The following is a 19,228-nucleotide window of genomic DNA, read 5'->3' as shown; positions in this document are numbered from 1 at the left end:
TGTCCACGCAACATGTGAAGAGGCATCAGAACCATCAGGGCCGACCAGCGGCTGATAATCACCGGCTCTCCCTGACACCTTCAACAGCTTCTTTGACCCTGCAGGGAGCCTGAACATCTCCCCCAGCCAGAGGAGAACCATCAGCCTCTCCTCCTGCAGCTCCACCAGGGACCTCCTCCCTGAAGAAGGTCACCACCAACCAGGCTGCAGGTCCAGACATGGAGCCCAGACGCTTAGATCATGTTCTGACCAGCTAGCAGAACATCTGGACATCTTCATCCTCTCCCTGCAGCTCTCCACGCTTCCTGCCTGTCTGAAATCCTCCATAATCGTTCTTGTCCACCAGAAACCAACCATCTCCTGCCTCAGTGACCATCGTCCCATCGCTCTGACCCCCGTCATCATGAAGAGTTTTCAGAGGATCCTCCTAAAAGTCCATCAAGGACGCCGTCCCTGCTGGACAGCCTGCAGTTCACCTACAGGTAGAACGTCTCTACAGAGGACACCGTCTGGTTAGAACGTCTCCTCAGAGGACGCCGTCTGGTTAGAACGTCTCCACAGAGGACGCTGTCTGGTTAGAACGTCTCCTCAGAGGACGCTGTCTGGTTAGAACGTCTCCTCAGAGGACACTGTCTGGTTAGAACGTCTCCTCAGAGGACGCTGTATCATTAGCACTCAGCTCTGTCTCACCTGCAGCAGAACATCACCTGTCAGGATGCTCTTCATGGACTTCAGCATCAGCACGGTGCTCCCAGACATGCTGCCTCTGAAGCTCCACAGCATGGATTCTCCACCTCTCTGCTCCTGGATCAGTGACCTCCTCACCAACAGACCCAGGAGGTGAGGATGGAGAACATCTGCTCCACTGATCCTCAGGAACACCACAGGGCTGTGTCCTCAGCCCAGCTCTCTTCACCTCTTCTGCTGCCCCCCCCCACCCCCCACAGACACAGTGGAGAAGTCAGTGGACGACTCCACTAGTGGGTCTGATCTCCACCAATGATGGGTCCCACTACAGGGAGGAGGTCAGCAGTCTGACCCAGTGGAGCTCCAGGAACAACCTGATCCTGAACACCAGTCAGACCAAGGAGGTGATGATAGACTAGAGGAGGTCCAGGAGGACTGAACACCTTGTCTTTACAAAAAGGGGGAGGTGGTGGAGGCGTGGGCGTGACCTCCTGGACTGTGAACACCTCCCACCTGGTGAAGACGGCCCAACAACGGCTCTTCTTCCTCATGAACCTGAAAAGGTCTGGACTTCCCACTAAGCTGCTAAAGAACTTCTACAGAGCTACAATAGAGAGCGTTTATGTCTCAGCATCACTGTGAGGTCTGGGAGCTGCTCAGTCCAGGAGAGGAAGGGCCTAGCACGGGTGGTGAGGACAGCGCAGTAGACTCAGTTTATGCTGAACGAGTCCAAAGAAGGTCCAGATGCATCTCCACTGATCCCCCCACCCAGGCAATGCCCTGTTTGCTCCTCTCCCATCAGGTAAACGCTTCAGAACCTCAGAGCCAGAACTAATAAACTGAGAAACAGCTTCTTCCCCAGAGCTGTGAGGGCAATCGCCTCCTGATGGAGACTGTGGTCCCTCATATATTTATGTTAAAATCATCCACTGTTATTGGAATTGTTGTTCCTCAGCAGAGGGCAATAGACCCCAGCTGAGAGGTTGTCCATCAAATATTCATCATGTTGCAACCATATGTTACAATACATCTACCATTAAATGAAGTCCATCATATCTTAATATCACTGTACTGCCATGGCCTTTGTGCACATTATTCTCTCAGGAATATCAATGGCACATTTCTGCAAATGTACACAATGTTCTGAACAAGATTACCAACTATAGCTTTAAGATGTAAGAAGAACCAGCAGATCCAACTCACCTCCTGCTGGTCCAGCTGGAGCAGAAGATCAGGGACTCTGGGGGAACTGTTGGCCACTCTTAGACTCTGGATGTCGAGTCCTGGAACGGCAAACTCTAGGACATCCTTCAGGGGAAGACCTTGACTTGTCCCGTGTTTGGATGAAGAAGGAACCGAGTCCTCCATGATGGAACCTCTGAGGGTGGACAGCTGAGAAGAAACAGGATGTCTTAAAGGGCACAGTCGTGCAAAATCTCCTATGCATCTCAATAACCCAGATAGAAAAGAAATTAAGTCGGTTCTGTGGACAGTTCTTCATTGTTAAAACATTTCGTCTATTCTCCAAGAGACGTCTTCAGTCTGAGGAGTTTAAGGTAAACTCACCAAGCACTGAGGTCTTAGGCTCCTCACAACCACTACTGAGCATTTTTCTCATGGATAAACTTTTCATACACAAGCACACGCTCACAAACACCTACAGGTGCTTGGATCCAGGTACTTACAGATTCACTTCTATACAGAAAACCCCTCTTATTATCTTCAGCTGTCACTTTATACATGTAATAAATAATCCTGTATATTCTTCAGTGATGGTTTCAAGGCGTTGGTTGTTTGTACCTGTAATACTTTATCGGCTGGTTCTGCTGTTCTTTATATCTTTTTTTATCCCTTTTAGCATTTTGTCTCATTGGTTTCTCTCCTTTTTCCTCTTCTACCTGTTTCTGTGTCCATTTGTCATGATATTTTTCTGGGATGAATCCGGACACATCACGCACACACAGAGCTAGTTCTTAGAAGTGAGTTTATTGAACAGGGAGTATGATGGATGAGGAGAAGAACCTGAGTCTTTTAACTGACGGAGATGTAGGGTGCAGAAGCTGGCCGGCAGGAGGAGTGCAGAGTGACAGACCAGGAGGAACTCTGGAGCCGAGGACTTGAGACCAGGGTGGAACATCAGAACCGAGGACTTGAGACCAGAACGTCAATTCAATTCAATTCAGTTTTATTTATATAGTGCTAATTCATGAAACATGTCATCTCAAGGCACTTTACAAAGTCAAGTTCAATCATATTATACAGATTGGGTCAGATTATACAGATTGGTCAAAAATGTCCTATATAAGGAAACCAGTTGATTGCATCAAAGTCCCGACAAGCAGCATTCACTCCTGGGGAACCGTAGAGCTACAGGGAGAGTCGTCTGCATTGTACATGGCTTTGCTGCAATCCCTCATACTGAGCAAGCATGAAGCGACAATGCGAAGAAAAACTCCCCATTAACGGGAAGGAAAACCTCCGGCAGAACCGGGCTCAGTATGAACGGTCATCTGCCTCGACCGACTGGGGTTACAGAAGACAGAACAGAGACACAACAAGAGAAACAAAAAAGCACAGAAGCACACATTGATCTAGTAATCTGTTCTACATTAGATGGTAGTAGCGGGTGAGCCGTCTTCTCTGGATGATGTCACAGTTAACAGAACGCCAGACCAGGTGTACCTACTATGAAGAGAAAAGAGAGAGAACAGAAAGTTAAAGCAGAAATGACGACAGTCATTTCAATGTAATACAATGCAAAACTGGAGAACAGTAGACTGAAGAACAGTAGAAATCAGTAGAGTGAGAAAATTAGACCCTGATGTCCTCCAGCAGCCTAAGCCTATAGCAGCACAACTATAGAGATAGCTCAGGGTATGAGCCACTCTAACTATAAGCTTTGTCAAAAAGGAAAGTTTTAAGATTAGTCTTAAAAGTAGACGGGGTGTCTGCCTCACGGACCAAAACTGGGAGTTGGTTCCACAGGAGAGGAGCCTGATAGCTAAAGGATCTGCCTCCCATTCTACTTTTAGAGACTCTAGGAACCACCAGCAGACCTGCAGTCTGAGAGTGAAGTGCTCTGTTAGGAACATACGGGGTAATCAGAGCTCTGATATATGATGGAGCTTGATTATTAAGGGCTTTATACGTTAGAGAATTTTAAATTCTATTCTTGATTTAACAGGAAGCCAATGAAGGGAAGCTAAAATTGGAGAAATATGATCCCTCTTGTTGATTTTCATCAGAACTCTTGCTGCAGCATTTTTGATCAGCTGAAGGCTTTGAACTGCATTTTGTGGACTTCCTGATAGTAAAGAATTACAATAGTCCAGCCTTGAAGTAACAAATGCATGGACTAGTTTTTCAGCATCACTCCTGGACAGAATGTTTCTAATTTTGGCGATATTCCTGAGGAGAAAAAGAGGAAACTCTGGAAACCTGTTTAATATGGGATTTAAATGACATGTCTTGGTCAAAACTGAATACTGAGGGACCAAAGGGCCAGCGAACACGGAGAACCAAAGGACCAGAGAATACAGGGAACCAAAAGGTCAAGAAGACGGAGGACCAAAGACTAGAGAACACGAGGGACCTAAGGCTAGAGAACACTGGAGACCTAAGGCTAGAGAACACTGGGAAACCAGGGGGTCAAAAAACACGGAGGAACCAAAAAGGCTAGAGAACACGGAGGAACCAAGGGGCTAAAGAACACTGGGAAACCAGGGGGTCAAAAAACACGGAGGAACCAAAAAGGCTAGAGAACACGGAGGAACCAAAGAGGCCAGAAAACTCTGGGGAACCGAAAGTCCAGAGAATTCTGGGGAACAGGCGAAAGGAAACACCAGGGAGACAAGACAAGCGTGCACTAACGCCAGGGGGGAAGATCAGGTGCACCAATGCCAGAGGGAAGGACAGACGCACGGAAACACTGGCGCTCAACTAGTGTACCGAAACGCCAGGGGGAAGGAACGGGCGCACGACAGCGCCAAAGGGCTAGAACGGCTCCTCTCCTGTGGAACCAACTCCCAGTTTTGGTCCGTGAGGCAGACACCCCGTCTATGACAACGGCAGAGGGAAGAACAGGCGTACTGAAAACACCAGGGCTCAACGACACACGCTGGAGCACGACTGGCATACAGAAACGCCAGGGGAAACCCGCCGGGGCGTGAGGGAAACGCCAGGGCACGAGGAAAGAGAACGCCGGGGTGCGGGGGAAACACCGGGGCACAAGGGAAGCAGGAACATCTAAAACGCCAGGGAACAAGAACAGAGGGCGTCTAGAGGGGAACAGGGGATGCGCTGGGCGCGCCAGAGGGCACAGACGGCGCCTAAACACAGAGGAAAACAAGAACTAAGAGGACTAGGTGAACAGCACAGAGACACCAGGGGAAGTCAAAACAAAATAAAAACTACTGAGGGCTAGAGGGGACCAGACTAACCTAAACAGGGCAAAACTAAAACAAAAAAAAAACAGGAGAAGTAAAGCGTAGGGACCTTTAAGAGCGCTGAAACCCATCCATGTTGTCATTTCAGCTTTTAACTTTTTGCTCTCTCTCTTTTTCTTCATAGTAGGTACACCTGGTCTGACGTTCTGTTAACTGTGACATCATCCAGAGAAGACTGATCACCCGCTACTACCATCTAATGTAGAACAGATTACTAGATCAATGTGTGCTTCTGTGCTTTTTTGTCTGTCTTGTTGTGTCTCTGCTCTGTCTTCTGTAACCCCCAGTCGGTCGAGGCAGATGACCGTTCATACTGAGCCCGGTTCTGCTGGAGGTTCTCCTTCCCGCTAATGGGTGTTTTTTCTTTCCACTGTCGCTTCATGCTTGCTCAGTATGAGGGATTGCTGCAAAGCCATGTACAATGCAGATGACTCTTCCTGTGGCTCTACGGTTCCCCAGGAGTGAATGCTGCTTGTCGGGACTTTGATGCAATCAACTGGTTTCCTTATATAGGACATTTTTGACCAATCTGTATAATCTGATTGATTCTGACTTTGTAAATTGCCTCGAGATGACATGTTTCATGAATTGGTGCTATATGAATAAAATTTAATTGAATTGATATAGGGGGAGACTTAGGGACAGAGAAGCTGATGGATGATGCTGGGTCCGTCTTCTAGCCAATGGCTGGGTCCTTTTCAGGGAACCCACCAAGCCACTGGTTCAGGTATGTCGATGACAGCAGACAGAGGTCACCTGCATCGCTTCAGGGTGAAGAAGTCTCTTGGAGAAGACACAAAAGGTTTCAACAAAGAAGAACCATCCAGAGGACCTACTCTATTAATTTTTTATATCATGCAAAATCCACTTTTTTTAGCCCTTAAATTTACTTTGTTGTTGCAGAAAGGTTGAATGTATTCTCTCCAGGAGCTGCGTAGAGATCTTTATGTTCTGCTTGGGTCATATTTTTCAATCAGTTCAGTTTTCTGCTCTCTATTACGTTTTTTGAACAAATTCAGGTGCAGGTCATATGATTAGAATATCAAGAAAAAGTATATTTTTTTCAGTATTCCATTAAAAAAGTGAAACTTGTATATTATATTCATTCATTACACACAGACTGATGTAATTCAAGTCTTTATTTCTTTTAAAGGCATACTATGCAACATTTTTCAGTTAATTAATGTGTTCCATACCGTTTTGGATGATTAAATGAGTCATTTCAGGTCGAACAAAGGTTTTCTCGGCCGCCCTGGTGGTCTGTGGGGGAAATACCGCACTTGCAATTGCAGGAGCTCTCGGCCCGCACCCACAGGCTCAGAAGTCTGTGCAAGACCGCGAGAGTCGGTCTTGCTTTACGGCGAGAACTCCATGTGTTTTTGCCCTGCCATTCACTATATGCACGCGCGAAAGCAACAACAAAGAACCGCGTGTTAACGTCAAATAAACATGCAAGCATATCGAGTTTTATTATTATTATTTTTTTTTTTTTTTATGTTGGCGAGACGCTACCGCGGCGGCTGCAGCTTGGCGAGGCGGTGGCGGTAGCGTCTCGCCAACATAAAAAAAAATAATAATAACAAAACTGGCGAGGCGGCGGTTTGACGAGGCGGCGGCTTGGCGAGGCGGCCGCCTCGTCAAGATAGCGCTGCGGGAAACCCTGATGTTCATACTTTCATTGTTAGTCATTGTTTGTACTGCCGTTTTTGCCACTTTTCGTTGCGTTCGCCTGTCTGCTAAGCTCAAAACAACCGCGCCTGGCTTGACGGAGAAACCAGAACAGCTGAGCATCTTTACGACAGTGCACTTTTACTTTCACCCTCTGGGGGGAGCCTCGCTGGAAAATCAACCCCGGTTGCATAGTATACCTTTAATTTTGATGATCATCACTGACAACTGATGAAAACCTCAAATTCAGTGTCTCCGAAAATTAAATTATTACTTCAGACCAAAACAAAAAAAGGATTTCCAGAAATGTTGGCCAATTGAAAGTATGAATGTGAAACGTGTGAGCATGTGCAGCACTCAGTACTAAGCAGGGTTCCTTTGCCCTGGATTACTGCAGCCATGCGGCGTGGCACGGAGTCCATCAGTCTGTGGCGTTGCTCAGCTGTAATGAGAGTCCAGCTTGTTCTGATAGTGGCCTTCAGCTCATCTGCATCGTTAGGTCTGGAGTATCGCACCTTCCTCGTCACAACCTTAACCCCAGAGATTTTCTGTGCGGTTAAGGTCAGGTGAGTTTGCTGGCCCTTTAAGAACAGGGACACCATGGTGCTTACAGCAGGTACTGGTAGCTTTGGCGCTGTGTGCAGGTGCCAAGTGCTAGAAAATGAGACCTGCATCTCCATAAAGTTGGTCAGCAGATGTTGGGGTCCTGGGTGCATTAACCCACACCATTCATTATACCTTCCCACAGCAAACTACAACACAGGCTGAATGGGTCAGGACCTTCTGTGACTGTCAGAGACCAAAACAAGTTTCTCTCGGATGCAACTCAGGACAGGGGTAAAAAGGGGGAACGTGGGGGTAAATTAACGAGGAATTCAGCCCAAAGCTTTGCAGTTCCATTTTCTATAGACACGTGTGGGTGATTTCAATGTGGAGAGAACAGACTTAAAAGCATATGTCCCCATTAAACACTCTGAGATCCGGTTCTAAAACGGACCAAAGGATGGATCAGTTACCTGGCCGGTCCGGAGGATGATCCTGTAGTTGAACTTTGTTTGATTCCTTTCTCCGTCTAAAGCCTCTCGTCGAATGCTCAGGGCAACCGGACCAAACTTCGGATCAATGCCAAAAAGGTTCTGGTGATCTAGTGGACACCAGTCAAAAAGCAGGTCTTAGATCTGCTGGGGACATTAAACACCAGGAGAATCCAAGAGAACCGGAGCCGGTTCACAGTTAAAAGGCAGAGCTGTCAACTCTCATGCAATGAGCATGAGACACACGCTGACCTAAACATACTCACACAAGACATTCCCCACACAGAAAAATAACAAAGCCCATACGGGCGGCCAGCGGTCCGTTCACTGCAGGGGTGAATAAAATATTGATTCATCAATTCATTGCTATTCATTTTTCCCCCACTCAGAAAATCCTCATCATTGATCGGTTCCCCTGGCGACTGGGACCATGAGCGACAGTGTCGAATGATGCATGTTGTAAGGGGCGAAAGTCAGACAATGTTAATGAATAAACGATTTTACTGCAGTGTTGCCACAGTGGTGTCTCTGGCATGATAAGTTAAGTGGGGCATAAAAACTCAACTATAAGCGGCAAAAAAAATTTCTGTGATGCATCCAACCTGACTGTGGTCAATGTTAAGTTAAACAGATAAATTAGCATAAACCAACACACTCGAAAATCTATTTTATATAAGCTAAATGTAATTTGATTTTTATACATAAAATTATAAATAAAGGCTCACTCATATTGATAATTTATTGAACAGAAAAGATTCACTTTAATCCTTCAGTGAGACAGCAAGGACAACCAACACTAGATTGTCTCACACTATCCAGCAGAACGTAAACATATCGTCTGCATTTCCAGCATTCTGATTGGACGATCTGAGCCTGGGGCCGTAGGATTTGTGCCCCACAGCTCTCACTGAGAGTTTGTTGGGCATGCTCACTGCGATTTCAGATGTTTGCTATTTAAACAAACGTTGGTGGGCCGGCCCCAGCATCAGGACGCCTCAGGAGGATTTAGCTACTGAGTTTGTTAGCTTTCTGGCAGACTTAGATATATAGAACCAAATGTTTGTAACAGAATTTTATTGGTAAAATAATACAATATTAATCTATAAAGAATGATCCTGTGCCACTGATCATTGTGAACATAGAGCTCCACAGCAGCATCTGGTGGGGCCTGGCCCCATTGGTCCAAATGCAGAGAGGCCACATGTTGGCACAGTGGCGGACTTGGACTACCGGGGACTTCCCTGGTGGGTCGGTGGTTCTGTTCTCTACCTCTTCTCCCCTGTGGTCAGGGCAGAAGAGATTTGGAGGCCTTTAATCCTCGATGCGGACAACCCGGGTTCGAATCCGACCGGCCGCATGTCTCTCCCCTTCTTCCGCCCCTTTCCTGTCAGTCCACTGTCAATAAAAAGCGAGCCGCTAGAAGCCGCAAAAGAATCAAACAAAGTATAATCCAGTCTAATCTAACGCTAGCTGTCATTAGCTGGACGGAGCCCATTGATGGGGTTCTGTTAGCCTGAGCCTGCAACACAACGCTCTGTTCTGCTTACCCAACATCAGCTGACGGCTTTGTTGGGTAAGAACCAACGACCAAACCAGTGATCCCCCCCCACCCATCCATAACTGCCACTGGAAGCAAAGGCCTTTCAAGCCAAACTACCACCAGGCGTTGCCAGATTTATGGGTGAAGCGCTGTGCTATAAGAGTGACTTTCTCAGGGGAGTCAGGGTGACTGTGGAAGAGACTCAATTATGTCGGCATCTGGGGTCGTTAGCAGGAGTGTTGGGGGTCTGTGGCGGGTGTAACCACTGATAAGGTTCAAGTGACCGACGGTACACTGCACATGTTCAGCGTTGCTCATCTGAGAAGGCAAATGCTCCCTCTAGTTGGACACTGGCTCTGTTGACTGTAACCAATCGTAAGAATCCTGCATTACCAGATTCAGTCTAAGTCAGAGCAGGATCAGGTCTTACCTTTGTTGTAGAAGTATTTATGGTAGTATTTGGCTCCAAGGTCTACGTGCTCAACATCATAACTCCTCATGAGGTTTGCAGAACACAGCTGAGTTTCTGTGCAAGCCTCCAGGACGGACACAGCAGCGTTGGTGCAACTACCTGGTGCTGCCTTGCTGCAGTAACTGGGAGCTGTAGTGCTGCTGGTGGGGCAGCAGGAACAAGTCAGGTCCAGGATATTTTCCATGTCTCCTTCCATCTCGTTAAGAAACTGAGGACAGGATAGGACCGGACTGCTGCTGTCTCCACCAGGTTTGTCATGCTCCACTGACGGCAGCAGAAAAGGAGCTTCTGAAGAGGAAAGGAGGAGACCTGGCTGAGGCCCACCAACTGTGAAGAGGACACTCTGGACATCATAATGAGAGAAACATCTGTGAGCTGTCAAAGTGGAGCTCGTCAGCTGCTGCACCTCATTCCTGTCGCTCCTCTGGGGCCTCAAGCGGTTGAGGACGTACAACTCTGCCTTCCTTCTGTGAATCTTGTAGGAGTCTCGACTGTCAGCTGACGATTCCACGCGGTCCGGCCCCGCTATGACGGTGATGTCCCCACGAGCGATCTGGGTTGCAGCCTGCAGGCTGGGTGACAGCACAGCAGGCTCAGGGACTGGAGGAGGCGCACTGGGCTCCTGGTCCACCACCTCCAGAAATCCTGATGAACCCAGCCAGTCCACACTGGAGGTGCTCCCGTATCTTCGGTCCGGAGTAGCTCCAGGGTTGGGACTGATGGCAACAGGACCCACATCCTCAGACCCAAAGTCACTGATTGTCACCTCGCTGTTGCTCCTCTTCATCCTAGCACAACTGCTTCTGGAGGAAGAGCTGAGGATATCTGAAACCTGGAACCTGGTCTGTGAGCTACTCTCCAGGTGCAGGCGGTTCTCCAGCAGCTTATTAGAAGGTTCACATAACATGCTCGGCTGGACATCTCTAATGTCCTGCTTTTTGGACCAGTTTGACACACGAGCCCGAACCCCCATTTTAGGTACAGCTGGAGCTCCCTGAATCTGGGGAGGATCCATGATCTTCAGAGCCTCAGAAACACCAAGCAGTCCAAGGATTTTATAAACAATACAGTAATGTTTAGAAGGTAAGCTGGTCCACTAAGATCTGTCTCTCAGGCCCAAATTACATCACAATTCATGGTCCAGACTCATGAACTTCTGCGGTCCATCAGGTCCAGATTCTTGAAGTTCTCTCTGGAGGAAAAAGGAAGCAAAGTGATTACATGTTCATTTGTACCTAAAAAATATAAAAAACAGTTAAAGATCTGATGCTGCTGAAGTAAGAGTAGATGTGATACAGAGGGACTGGTTCCACTGGACTAATGTGCTGCTTTCACTGAATGGACCTACTGCTTTCAGTCCAACAGCAGAAAGACACTCACACAAGATATCTACCAGTTTTGGTCCGTGAGGCAGACACCCCGTCTACTTTTAAGACTAATCTTAAAACTTTCCTTTGTGACAAAGCTTCTAGTCAGAGTGGCTCATGTTACCCTGAGCTACCTCTATAGTTATGCTGCTATAGGCTTAGGCTGCTGGAGGACATCAGGATCTATTTCTCTCTCTCTGCTGAGTTCTCCTACTGCTCTCCAATCTGCATTGTTTGCTGTTATTTCAGCTTTTAACTTTTTGTTCCCTGTCATTTTTCTCTTCATAGAAGGTACACCTGGTCTGGTGTTCTGTTAACTGTAACATCATCAGGGGAGGCAGATCATCCTTTATTACCATCTAACATAGAAAGTACAACCCTGTCCTATCTGATCATTTTTTAATAACATTTGAGTTTAATCTAACTGAGTTCTCCACCCCCAAAAGAGGGTTCCATTATAGTACATCTTTATCGGATAATGCTGTATCAAACTTCAAAGAGTCTTTCCCCCTCTTAATATCCTCCGTATTGCAGAAATACCCTGTAGATGGCAGCAATGTTGTTTCTTCCAATTCACAAATAGATGTCTTTGTTAACGGTATGACTTCGTCATTGCAATCTGCATTAGACAATGTAGCTCCCTTGAAAAAGAAGGTGATTATTCACAGGAAGCTGGCTCCCTGGTTTAATTCAGAGCTGCGTTCCTTGAAGCACAATGTTAGGAAATTGGAGAGAAAATGGCGCTCTACACACCAAGAGGAATCCTACCTAATCTGGAGGGACAGTCTATTGTTGTATAACAAGACCCTTTGCAGAGTTAGAGCAGCATATTTTTCATCATTAATTGAGGAGAATAAGAATAATCCTAGATTTCTCTTCAGTACAGTTGCCAAACTTACCCAGAGTCATAGCTCTGTTGATCCATCCATTCCCTTAGCTCTTAGCAGTAATGATTTTATGGGATTCTTCATAAATAAAATTGATGCCATTAAAAATAAAATAATTGGCATCCTCCCAAACATGATTACCTCGTCCTCAGTAAGTGAGGCAGCATTGGAGGAATCTTTAGAACCTGCGCAGTGTTTGAACTGTTTAGAAGCAGTAGAGCTTTCTGAGCTATCTAAAATTTTAGCTTCATCTAAACCTTCTACCTGTATGTTAGACCCAATCCCAACCAAGTTGTTTAAGGAGGTATTCCCTCTGATCAGTGGTCCTATTTTAGACATGATTAATGTATCCTTGGTAAATGGATATGTACCACAGGCTTTTAAAGTAGCTGTTATTAAACCTTTACTTAAGAAACCATCTCTTGATCAAGATGAGTTAGTAAATTACAGACCTATATCTAATCTTCTTTTCTTATCTAAAATTCTTGAGAAAGTAGTTGCTAATCAACTATGTGAACATTTACAAAGTAATGACCTACTTGAGGAGTTTCAGTCAGGCTTCAGAGCTCATCATAGCACTGAAACAGCTCTGGTGAAGGTCACTAATGATATTCTCATGGCCTCAAATAATGGACTTGTGTCTGTACGTGTCCTGTTACATCTCAGTGCTGCTTTTGATACAGTTGATCACAATATTCTCCTACAAAGACTTGAACATACTGTAAAGATAAAGGGGAAAGCATTAGGCTGGTTTAAATCTGATCTGTCGGACAGATTCCAGTTTGTTCATGTTAATAATAAATCTTCCTCAAACTCTAGGGTCCTCAAATTCTAGCAGAGTCCTCAAAAAATAAACTTCTTAACCAATCACTTAATCTGGATGGCATTAACTTGGTCTCTGGTAATAAAGTAAAAAGTCTTGGTGTTATTTTTGACCAAGACATGTCATTTAAATCCCATATTAAACAGGTTTCCAGAGTTTCCTTTTTTCAGCTAAGGAATATCACCAAAATTAGAAACATTCTGTCCAGGAGTGATGCTGAAAAACTGGTCCATGCATTTGTTACTTCAAGCCTGGACTATTGTAATTCTTTACTATCAGGAAGTCCACAAAATGCAGTTCAAAGCCTTCAGCTGATCCAAAATGCTGCAGCAAGAGTTCTGATGAAAATCAACAAGAGGGATCATATTTCTCCTGTTTTAGCTTCCCTTCATTGGCTTCCTGTTATATCAAGAATAGAATTTAAAATTCTCCTTCTAACGTATAAAGCCCTTAATAATCAAACTCCATCATATATCAGAGCTCTGATTACCCCGTATGTTCCTAACAGAGCACTTCGCTCTCAGACTGCAGGTCTGCTGGTGGTTCCTAGAGTCTCTAAAAGTAGAATGGGAGGCAGATCCTTTAGCTATCAGGCTCCTCTCCTGTGGAACCAACTCCCAGTTTTAGTCCGTGAGGCAGACACCACGTCTACTTTTAAGACTAATCATAAAACTTTCCTTCTTGACAAAGCTTCTAGTCAGAGTGGCTCATGTTACCCTGAACTACCTCTATAGTTGTGCTGCTATAGGCTTAGGCTGCTGGAGGACATCAGGGTCAATTATTGTCACTCTACTGAGTTCTACTGTTCTCCAGTTCTGTATTGCATTTAAATGACTGTCGTCATTTCAGCTTTTAACTTTTTGCTCTCTCTCTTTTTCTTCATAGTAGGTACACCTGGTCTGGTGTTCTGTTAACTGTGACATCATCAGGGAAGACGGCTCACCCGCTATTACCATCTAATGTAGAACAGATTACTAGATCAATGTGTGCTTCTGTGCTTTTTTGTCTCTCTTGTTGTGTCTCTGCTCTGTCTTCTGTAACCCCAGTCGGTCGAGGCAGATGACCGTTCATACTGAGCCCGGTTCTGCCGGGGGTTTTCCTTCCTGTTAATGGGGAGTTTTTCTTCCCACTGTCGCTTCATGCTTGCTCAGTATGAGGGATTGCAGCAAAGCCATGGACAATGCAGACGAGTCTCCCTGTGGCTCTACGGTTCCCCAGGAGTGAATGCTGCTTGTCGGGACTTTGATGCAATCAACTGGTTTCCTTATATAGGACATTTTTGACCAATCTGTATAATCTGATTGAATTTGACTTTGTAAAGTGCCTCGAGATGACATGTTTCATGAATTGGTGCTATATAAATAAAATTTAATTGAACTGAACTGAGACGCAGATCTTGGAATCTGTAAGCCTCACCAGGAGTTATTCTGGTTCTCACTAACTGCCGTGTCTGGATCAGATCAAGGAACCACAGCTGGATAACATCAGCCAAGCAGCTTTCTGCTTACTGATACCAATCGGCTGGTTGCTGTATTACATCACTTCCTGTACAGCCGTTACAGAGCCTGGGGTGGGGGGGGGGGGTATTTAATGTTTGAGCCAAAGCTCAGGAAATCCTCTTCCTCATTAACAGAGGCTGTTGGTCTCATGGAGTCTGCTGTAATTCACACAGCAGGAAGATCTGTACTACAGCTGGCAATGAAACACTGTAGCTCAGACAAAAAAGTGTTGACTTTTTCTAACTAATGGTCCAAACTCGTTTGTTCTGGGCAAAAGTGAGATTTACTCCCTGATCTGGAAAGTCCAAGATGCAAACCCATTTGGGTACAAACAAGGAATTTGACTTTGGATTTTGATTTGTGGGGGAAAACGGCTATCCAGACAAATTTGCTTCATATAGTCTCAGTCTTTTTATTTATAAATAAGGCTTATTCTTATACACACACCAGAAAGGAACTGAGACCACAGTCACTACATGAACATGGTGTTGAAGTTTTCCAGTGGAAATGGAAATCAATGTGTTTTAGTAACATAAGACCAAAACTGAGCTTTTTTAACAGCCCAGCAAACATTAATAAATATCATTCAATTATGCCAACAATAAAGCACGGAGGAGACATCATGCTTTGGAACTGTTACTCTTCTACAGGTAGACAAAGCCTTGAGCGCATAGAGAGAGCTGCTTGTTTTAAAGCTGGGGGGTTAAGGAGGAACAGTGTGAAGAACAGTGCAGTTGTGAGTTTGATGTAACTGATGTTTGATTTAATGTTCTCTGGTTGGTTGGTTGGTAGAACCAAAAATGCCCAACTTGAGTTTAGTCTATTCAACATTTGGACAAGAACCTTCTTCCCTCAACCAGAACATTGGAGACGGGTCAGGAAGCTGCGTAGCAATCTACTGAGAAACTGATGAAACAGATTTAGATTTTCTGACTAAGGTGTGTGCAAACATTGTGACACAAGTCCTGCTAAGAAAGCTTTCTCCACTAATGTTTAGCTTGGGTATCTCATATTTATCATAACTCAGTGGCCTGCCACCACACATCCTATGCTAACCGATAAACCGAAAATATACGTCACCAAAAGTTACAATAACCGACATCATTTTGCCCATATCTATATATTCTGTATTTAATAAAATGAAAGGAAAACTCGTTTTTATAGTTATAAGTAGGCTATGCTCCTGTCCCTTTAAGAGGCTGCGCTGTGTGTACAGTCTGTAGTCACATGACTGAATTTAATTCAATTATATTTATACCTAGGTAGGAAAATATGAGTGAATAAACACTGAAATGTGGTTAGGCAGAAATACTGAATCCATGGTGAAGCCTGACATTTCAATTAAACATAAAGTGGTCGGAGGTTTACATGTTACATCAATGTTAGGTTTTCAACCATGAGTTATAATCTATATGTACATTTGTGTTGATTTTACATTGAATCAAACTTAAGGAATCAATATTGATTTATGTACATTTTACATTAAAATATTCAGTTACCATAAAGCCAGTTTCTGCTGATAGGTCTACATCATACCGTATCATTACCAGTTTCTTCATCTAGAGGAGGAGGAAGAGGAGGAGGAGGAGGAGGAGGAGGAAGATGAAGAGGAGGAGGGTGGTGCGACAAACGGCATTCGTTGATCCGGCATCGATTAGATGCGTTTGAATCATTAGAATGCGACCACAAAAGAAAATTGATTGAATGTTTTCAACATTGATTAAACGGCTAAAATTGGACGATTGCTTGATGGTTGATCCACCATCAGTTGTTGATCTTAACCAAAAATCAACCTTTTTGACCTTTCAACACTGAAGTAACATCTTTTGCTATCTGGATATATCACCAATTCACAGCATGTCATCTCAAGACACTTCCTAAAGTCATAATGTATGAGTTTATCATGCTTTGCACTCACATCCTATAACATCCCTGTTTACAGGCCTCCTAAGTCCACATCAAACTTTTTTAATGATTTTAGTGACCTGCTGTCTGTGATATGTGTTGATTATGACTGTTTAATTATTGTGGGAGACTTCAACTTTCACGTTGACAACCCTGAAGACAGAAGTGCAAAAGAACTGTGTGACACACTTAGAAACTTTGGTTTAACCCAACATGTTAAACAGCCAACACACAAACAGGGACATATTTTAGACTTAATCATCACTAAAGGTCTAAAGATTTCACAGGTCAATGTAACTGATGTTGCCCTATCTGATCACTTCTCCGTTACCTTTGAATGTATCATTACCAGTGACTCATTTAGCCAAAGGGACATCGTAAGAAAACGCACCTTTAAGGACAATGCCACTGAAACTTTTATTCAAGCTTACTCTGCTACCTCAACCTTGGGCTGCCAACTCAGTAGATGAGCTAGTAGATAACTTTCAGTCTAAAGTCTCAGACATCATTAACTGCATTGCTCCAGTTAAAGTGAAAGTTGTTTCCGAGAAGAATAAATCAGAACATGGACCCGGTTCTGAAGTCCTTCCACTAAGACTAAGAAACGTAGAGAACATGGACCCGGTTCTGAAGTCCTTCCACTAAGACTAAGAACGTAGAGAAACAGGGACCCGGTTCTGAAGTCCTCACTAAGACTAAGAACGTAGAGAACATGGACCCCGGTTCTGAAAGTCCTTCCACTAAGACTAGAACGTAGAGAACATGGACCCCGGTTCTGAAGTCCCTTCCACTAAGACTAAGAACGTAGAGAAACATGGACCCGGTTCTGAAGTCCTTCCACTAAGACTAAGAACGTAGAGAACATGGACCCGGTTCTGAAGTCCTTCCACTAAGACTAAGAACGTAGAGAACATGGACCCCCGTTCTGAAGTCCTCACTAAGACTAAGAACGTAGAGAACATGGACCCGGTTCTGAAGTCCTCACTAAGACTAAGAACGTAGAGAACATGGACCCGGTTCTGAAGTCCTCACTAAGACTAAGAACGTAGAGAACATGGACCCAGTTCTGAAGTCCTCACTAAGACTAAGAACGTAGAGAACATGGACCCGGTTTCTTAAGTCCTTCTACTAAGACTAAGAACGTAGAGAACATGGACCCGGTTCTGAAGTCCTTCCACTAAGACTAAGAACGTAGAGAACATGGACCCGGTTCTGAAGTCCTTCCACTAAGACTAAGAACGTAGAGAACATGGACCCTGTTCTGAAGTCCTCACTAAGACTAAGAACGTAGAGACATGGACCCGGTTCTGAAGTCCTCACTAAGACTAAGAACGTAGAGAACATGGACCCGGTTTCTGAAGTCCTCACTAAGACTAAGAACGTAGAGAACATGGACCCGGTTCTGAAGTCCTCACTAAGACTAAGAACGTAGAGAACATGGACCCGGTTCTGAAGTCCTCCACTAAGACTAAGAACGTAGAGAACATGGACCCGGTTCTGAAGTCCTTCCACTAAGACTAAGAACGTAGAGAACATGGACCCGGTTCTGAAGTCCTTCCACTAAGACTAAGAAACGTAGAGAACATGGACCCGGTTTCTGAAGTCCTTCACTAAGACTAAGAACGTAGAGAACTGGGACCCCGTTCTGAAGTCCTTCACTAAGACTAAGAACGTAGAGAACATGGACCCGGTTCTGAAGTCCTCACTAAGACTAAGAACGTAGAGAACATGGACCCGGTTCTGAAGTCCTCACTAAGACTAAGAACGTAGAGAACATGGACCCGGTTCTGAAGTCCTCCTAAGACTAAGAACGTAGAGAACATGGACCCGGTTTCTGAAGTCCTTCCCTAAGACTAAGAACGTAGAGAACATGGACCCGGTTCTGAAGTCCTTCCACTAAGACTAAGAACGTAGGAGAACATGGACCCGGTTCTGAAGTCCTTCCACTAAGACTAGAACGTAGAGAACATGGACCCCGTTCTGAAGTCCTCACTAAGACTAAGAACGTAGAGAACATGGACCCCGTTCTGAAGTCCTCACTAAGACTAAGAACGTAGAGAAAATGGACCCGGTTCTGAAGTCCTCACTAAGACTAAGAACGTAGAGAACAATGGACCCGGTTCTGAGTCCTCACTAAGACTAAGAACGTAGAGAACATGGACCCGGTTCTGAAGTCCTTCCACTAAGACTAAGAACGTAGAGAACATGGACCCGTTCTGAAGTCCCTTCCACTAAGACTAAGAACGTAGAGAACATGGACCCGGTTTCTGAAGTCCTTCCCTAAGACTAAGAACGTAGAGAACATGGACCCCGTTCTGAAGTCCTTCACTAAGACTAAGAACGTAGAGAACATGGACCCGGTTCTGAAGTCCTCACTAAGACTAAGAACGTATAGAGAACATGGACCCGGTCTGAAGTCCTCACTAAGGACTATAGACGTAGAGAACATGGCACCCCGGTTCTGAAGTCCTCACTAAGACTAAGAACGTAGAGAACATGGACCCGGTTCTGAAGTCCTCCACTAAGACTAAGAACGTAGAGAACATGGACCCCGGTTCTGAAGTCCTTCCACTAAGACTAAGAACGTAGAGAACATGGACCCGGTTCTGAAGTCCTCCACTAAGACTAAGAACGTAGAGAACATGGACCCCGTTCTGAAGTCCTCACTAAGACTAAGAACGTAGAGAACATGGACCCCGGTTCTGAAGTCCTCACTAAGACTAAGAACGTAGAGAACATGGACCCGGTTCTGAAGTCCTCACTAAGACTAAGAACGTAGAGAACATGGACCCGTTCGGAAGTCCTCACTAAGACTAAGAACATAGAGAACATGGACCCGGTTCTGAAGTCCTTCCACTAAGACTAAGAACGTAGAGAACATGGACCCGGTTCTGAAGTCCT

General features: G+C 45.1%; 1 protein-coding gene across 3 annotated transcripts in view; it reads right to left on the bottom strand.

Annotated features, from left to right (window-relative positions):
• LOC105922950 (signal-induced proliferation-associated 1-like protein 2) overlaps positions 1 to 10,243 on the bottom strand; it is a 55,316-nt gene extending 45,073 nt beyond the window's left edge. For 2 of the 3 annotated variants that reach the window (XM_036130165.1, XM_036130166.1), the window contains exons 1-3: positions 9,805 to 10,243; positions 7,817 to 7,944; positions 1,891 to 2,079 (exon numbers count right to left, since the gene is read on the bottom strand). In XM_036130165.1, coding sequence (XP_035986058.1) covers positions 1,891 to 2,079; positions 7,817 to 7,944; positions 9,805 to 10,042 — 555 coding nt within the window. In that variant the 5' untranslated portion in view covers positions 10,043 to 10,243. The remainder of the gene's footprint in view (positions 1 to 1,890; positions 2,080 to 7,816; positions 7,945 to 9,804) is intronic. The other variant, XM_036130167.1, reaches the window with a different exon arrangement.
• Positions 10,244 to 19,228: the final 8,985 nt, after the last annotated feature.

Source organism: Fundulus heteroclitus, unplaced genomic scaffold (genome assembly GCF_011125445.2).
Source record: "Fundulus heteroclitus isolate FHET01 unplaced genomic scaffold, MU-UCD_Fhet_4.1 scaffold_286, whole genome shotgun sequence".
In the NCBI taxonomy this organism is placed as follows: Eukaryota; Metazoa; Chordata; class Actinopteri; order Cyprinodontiformes; family Fundulidae; genus Fundulus; species Fundulus heteroclitus.
This window is presented reverse-complemented; position numbering and strand designations above follow the sequence as displayed.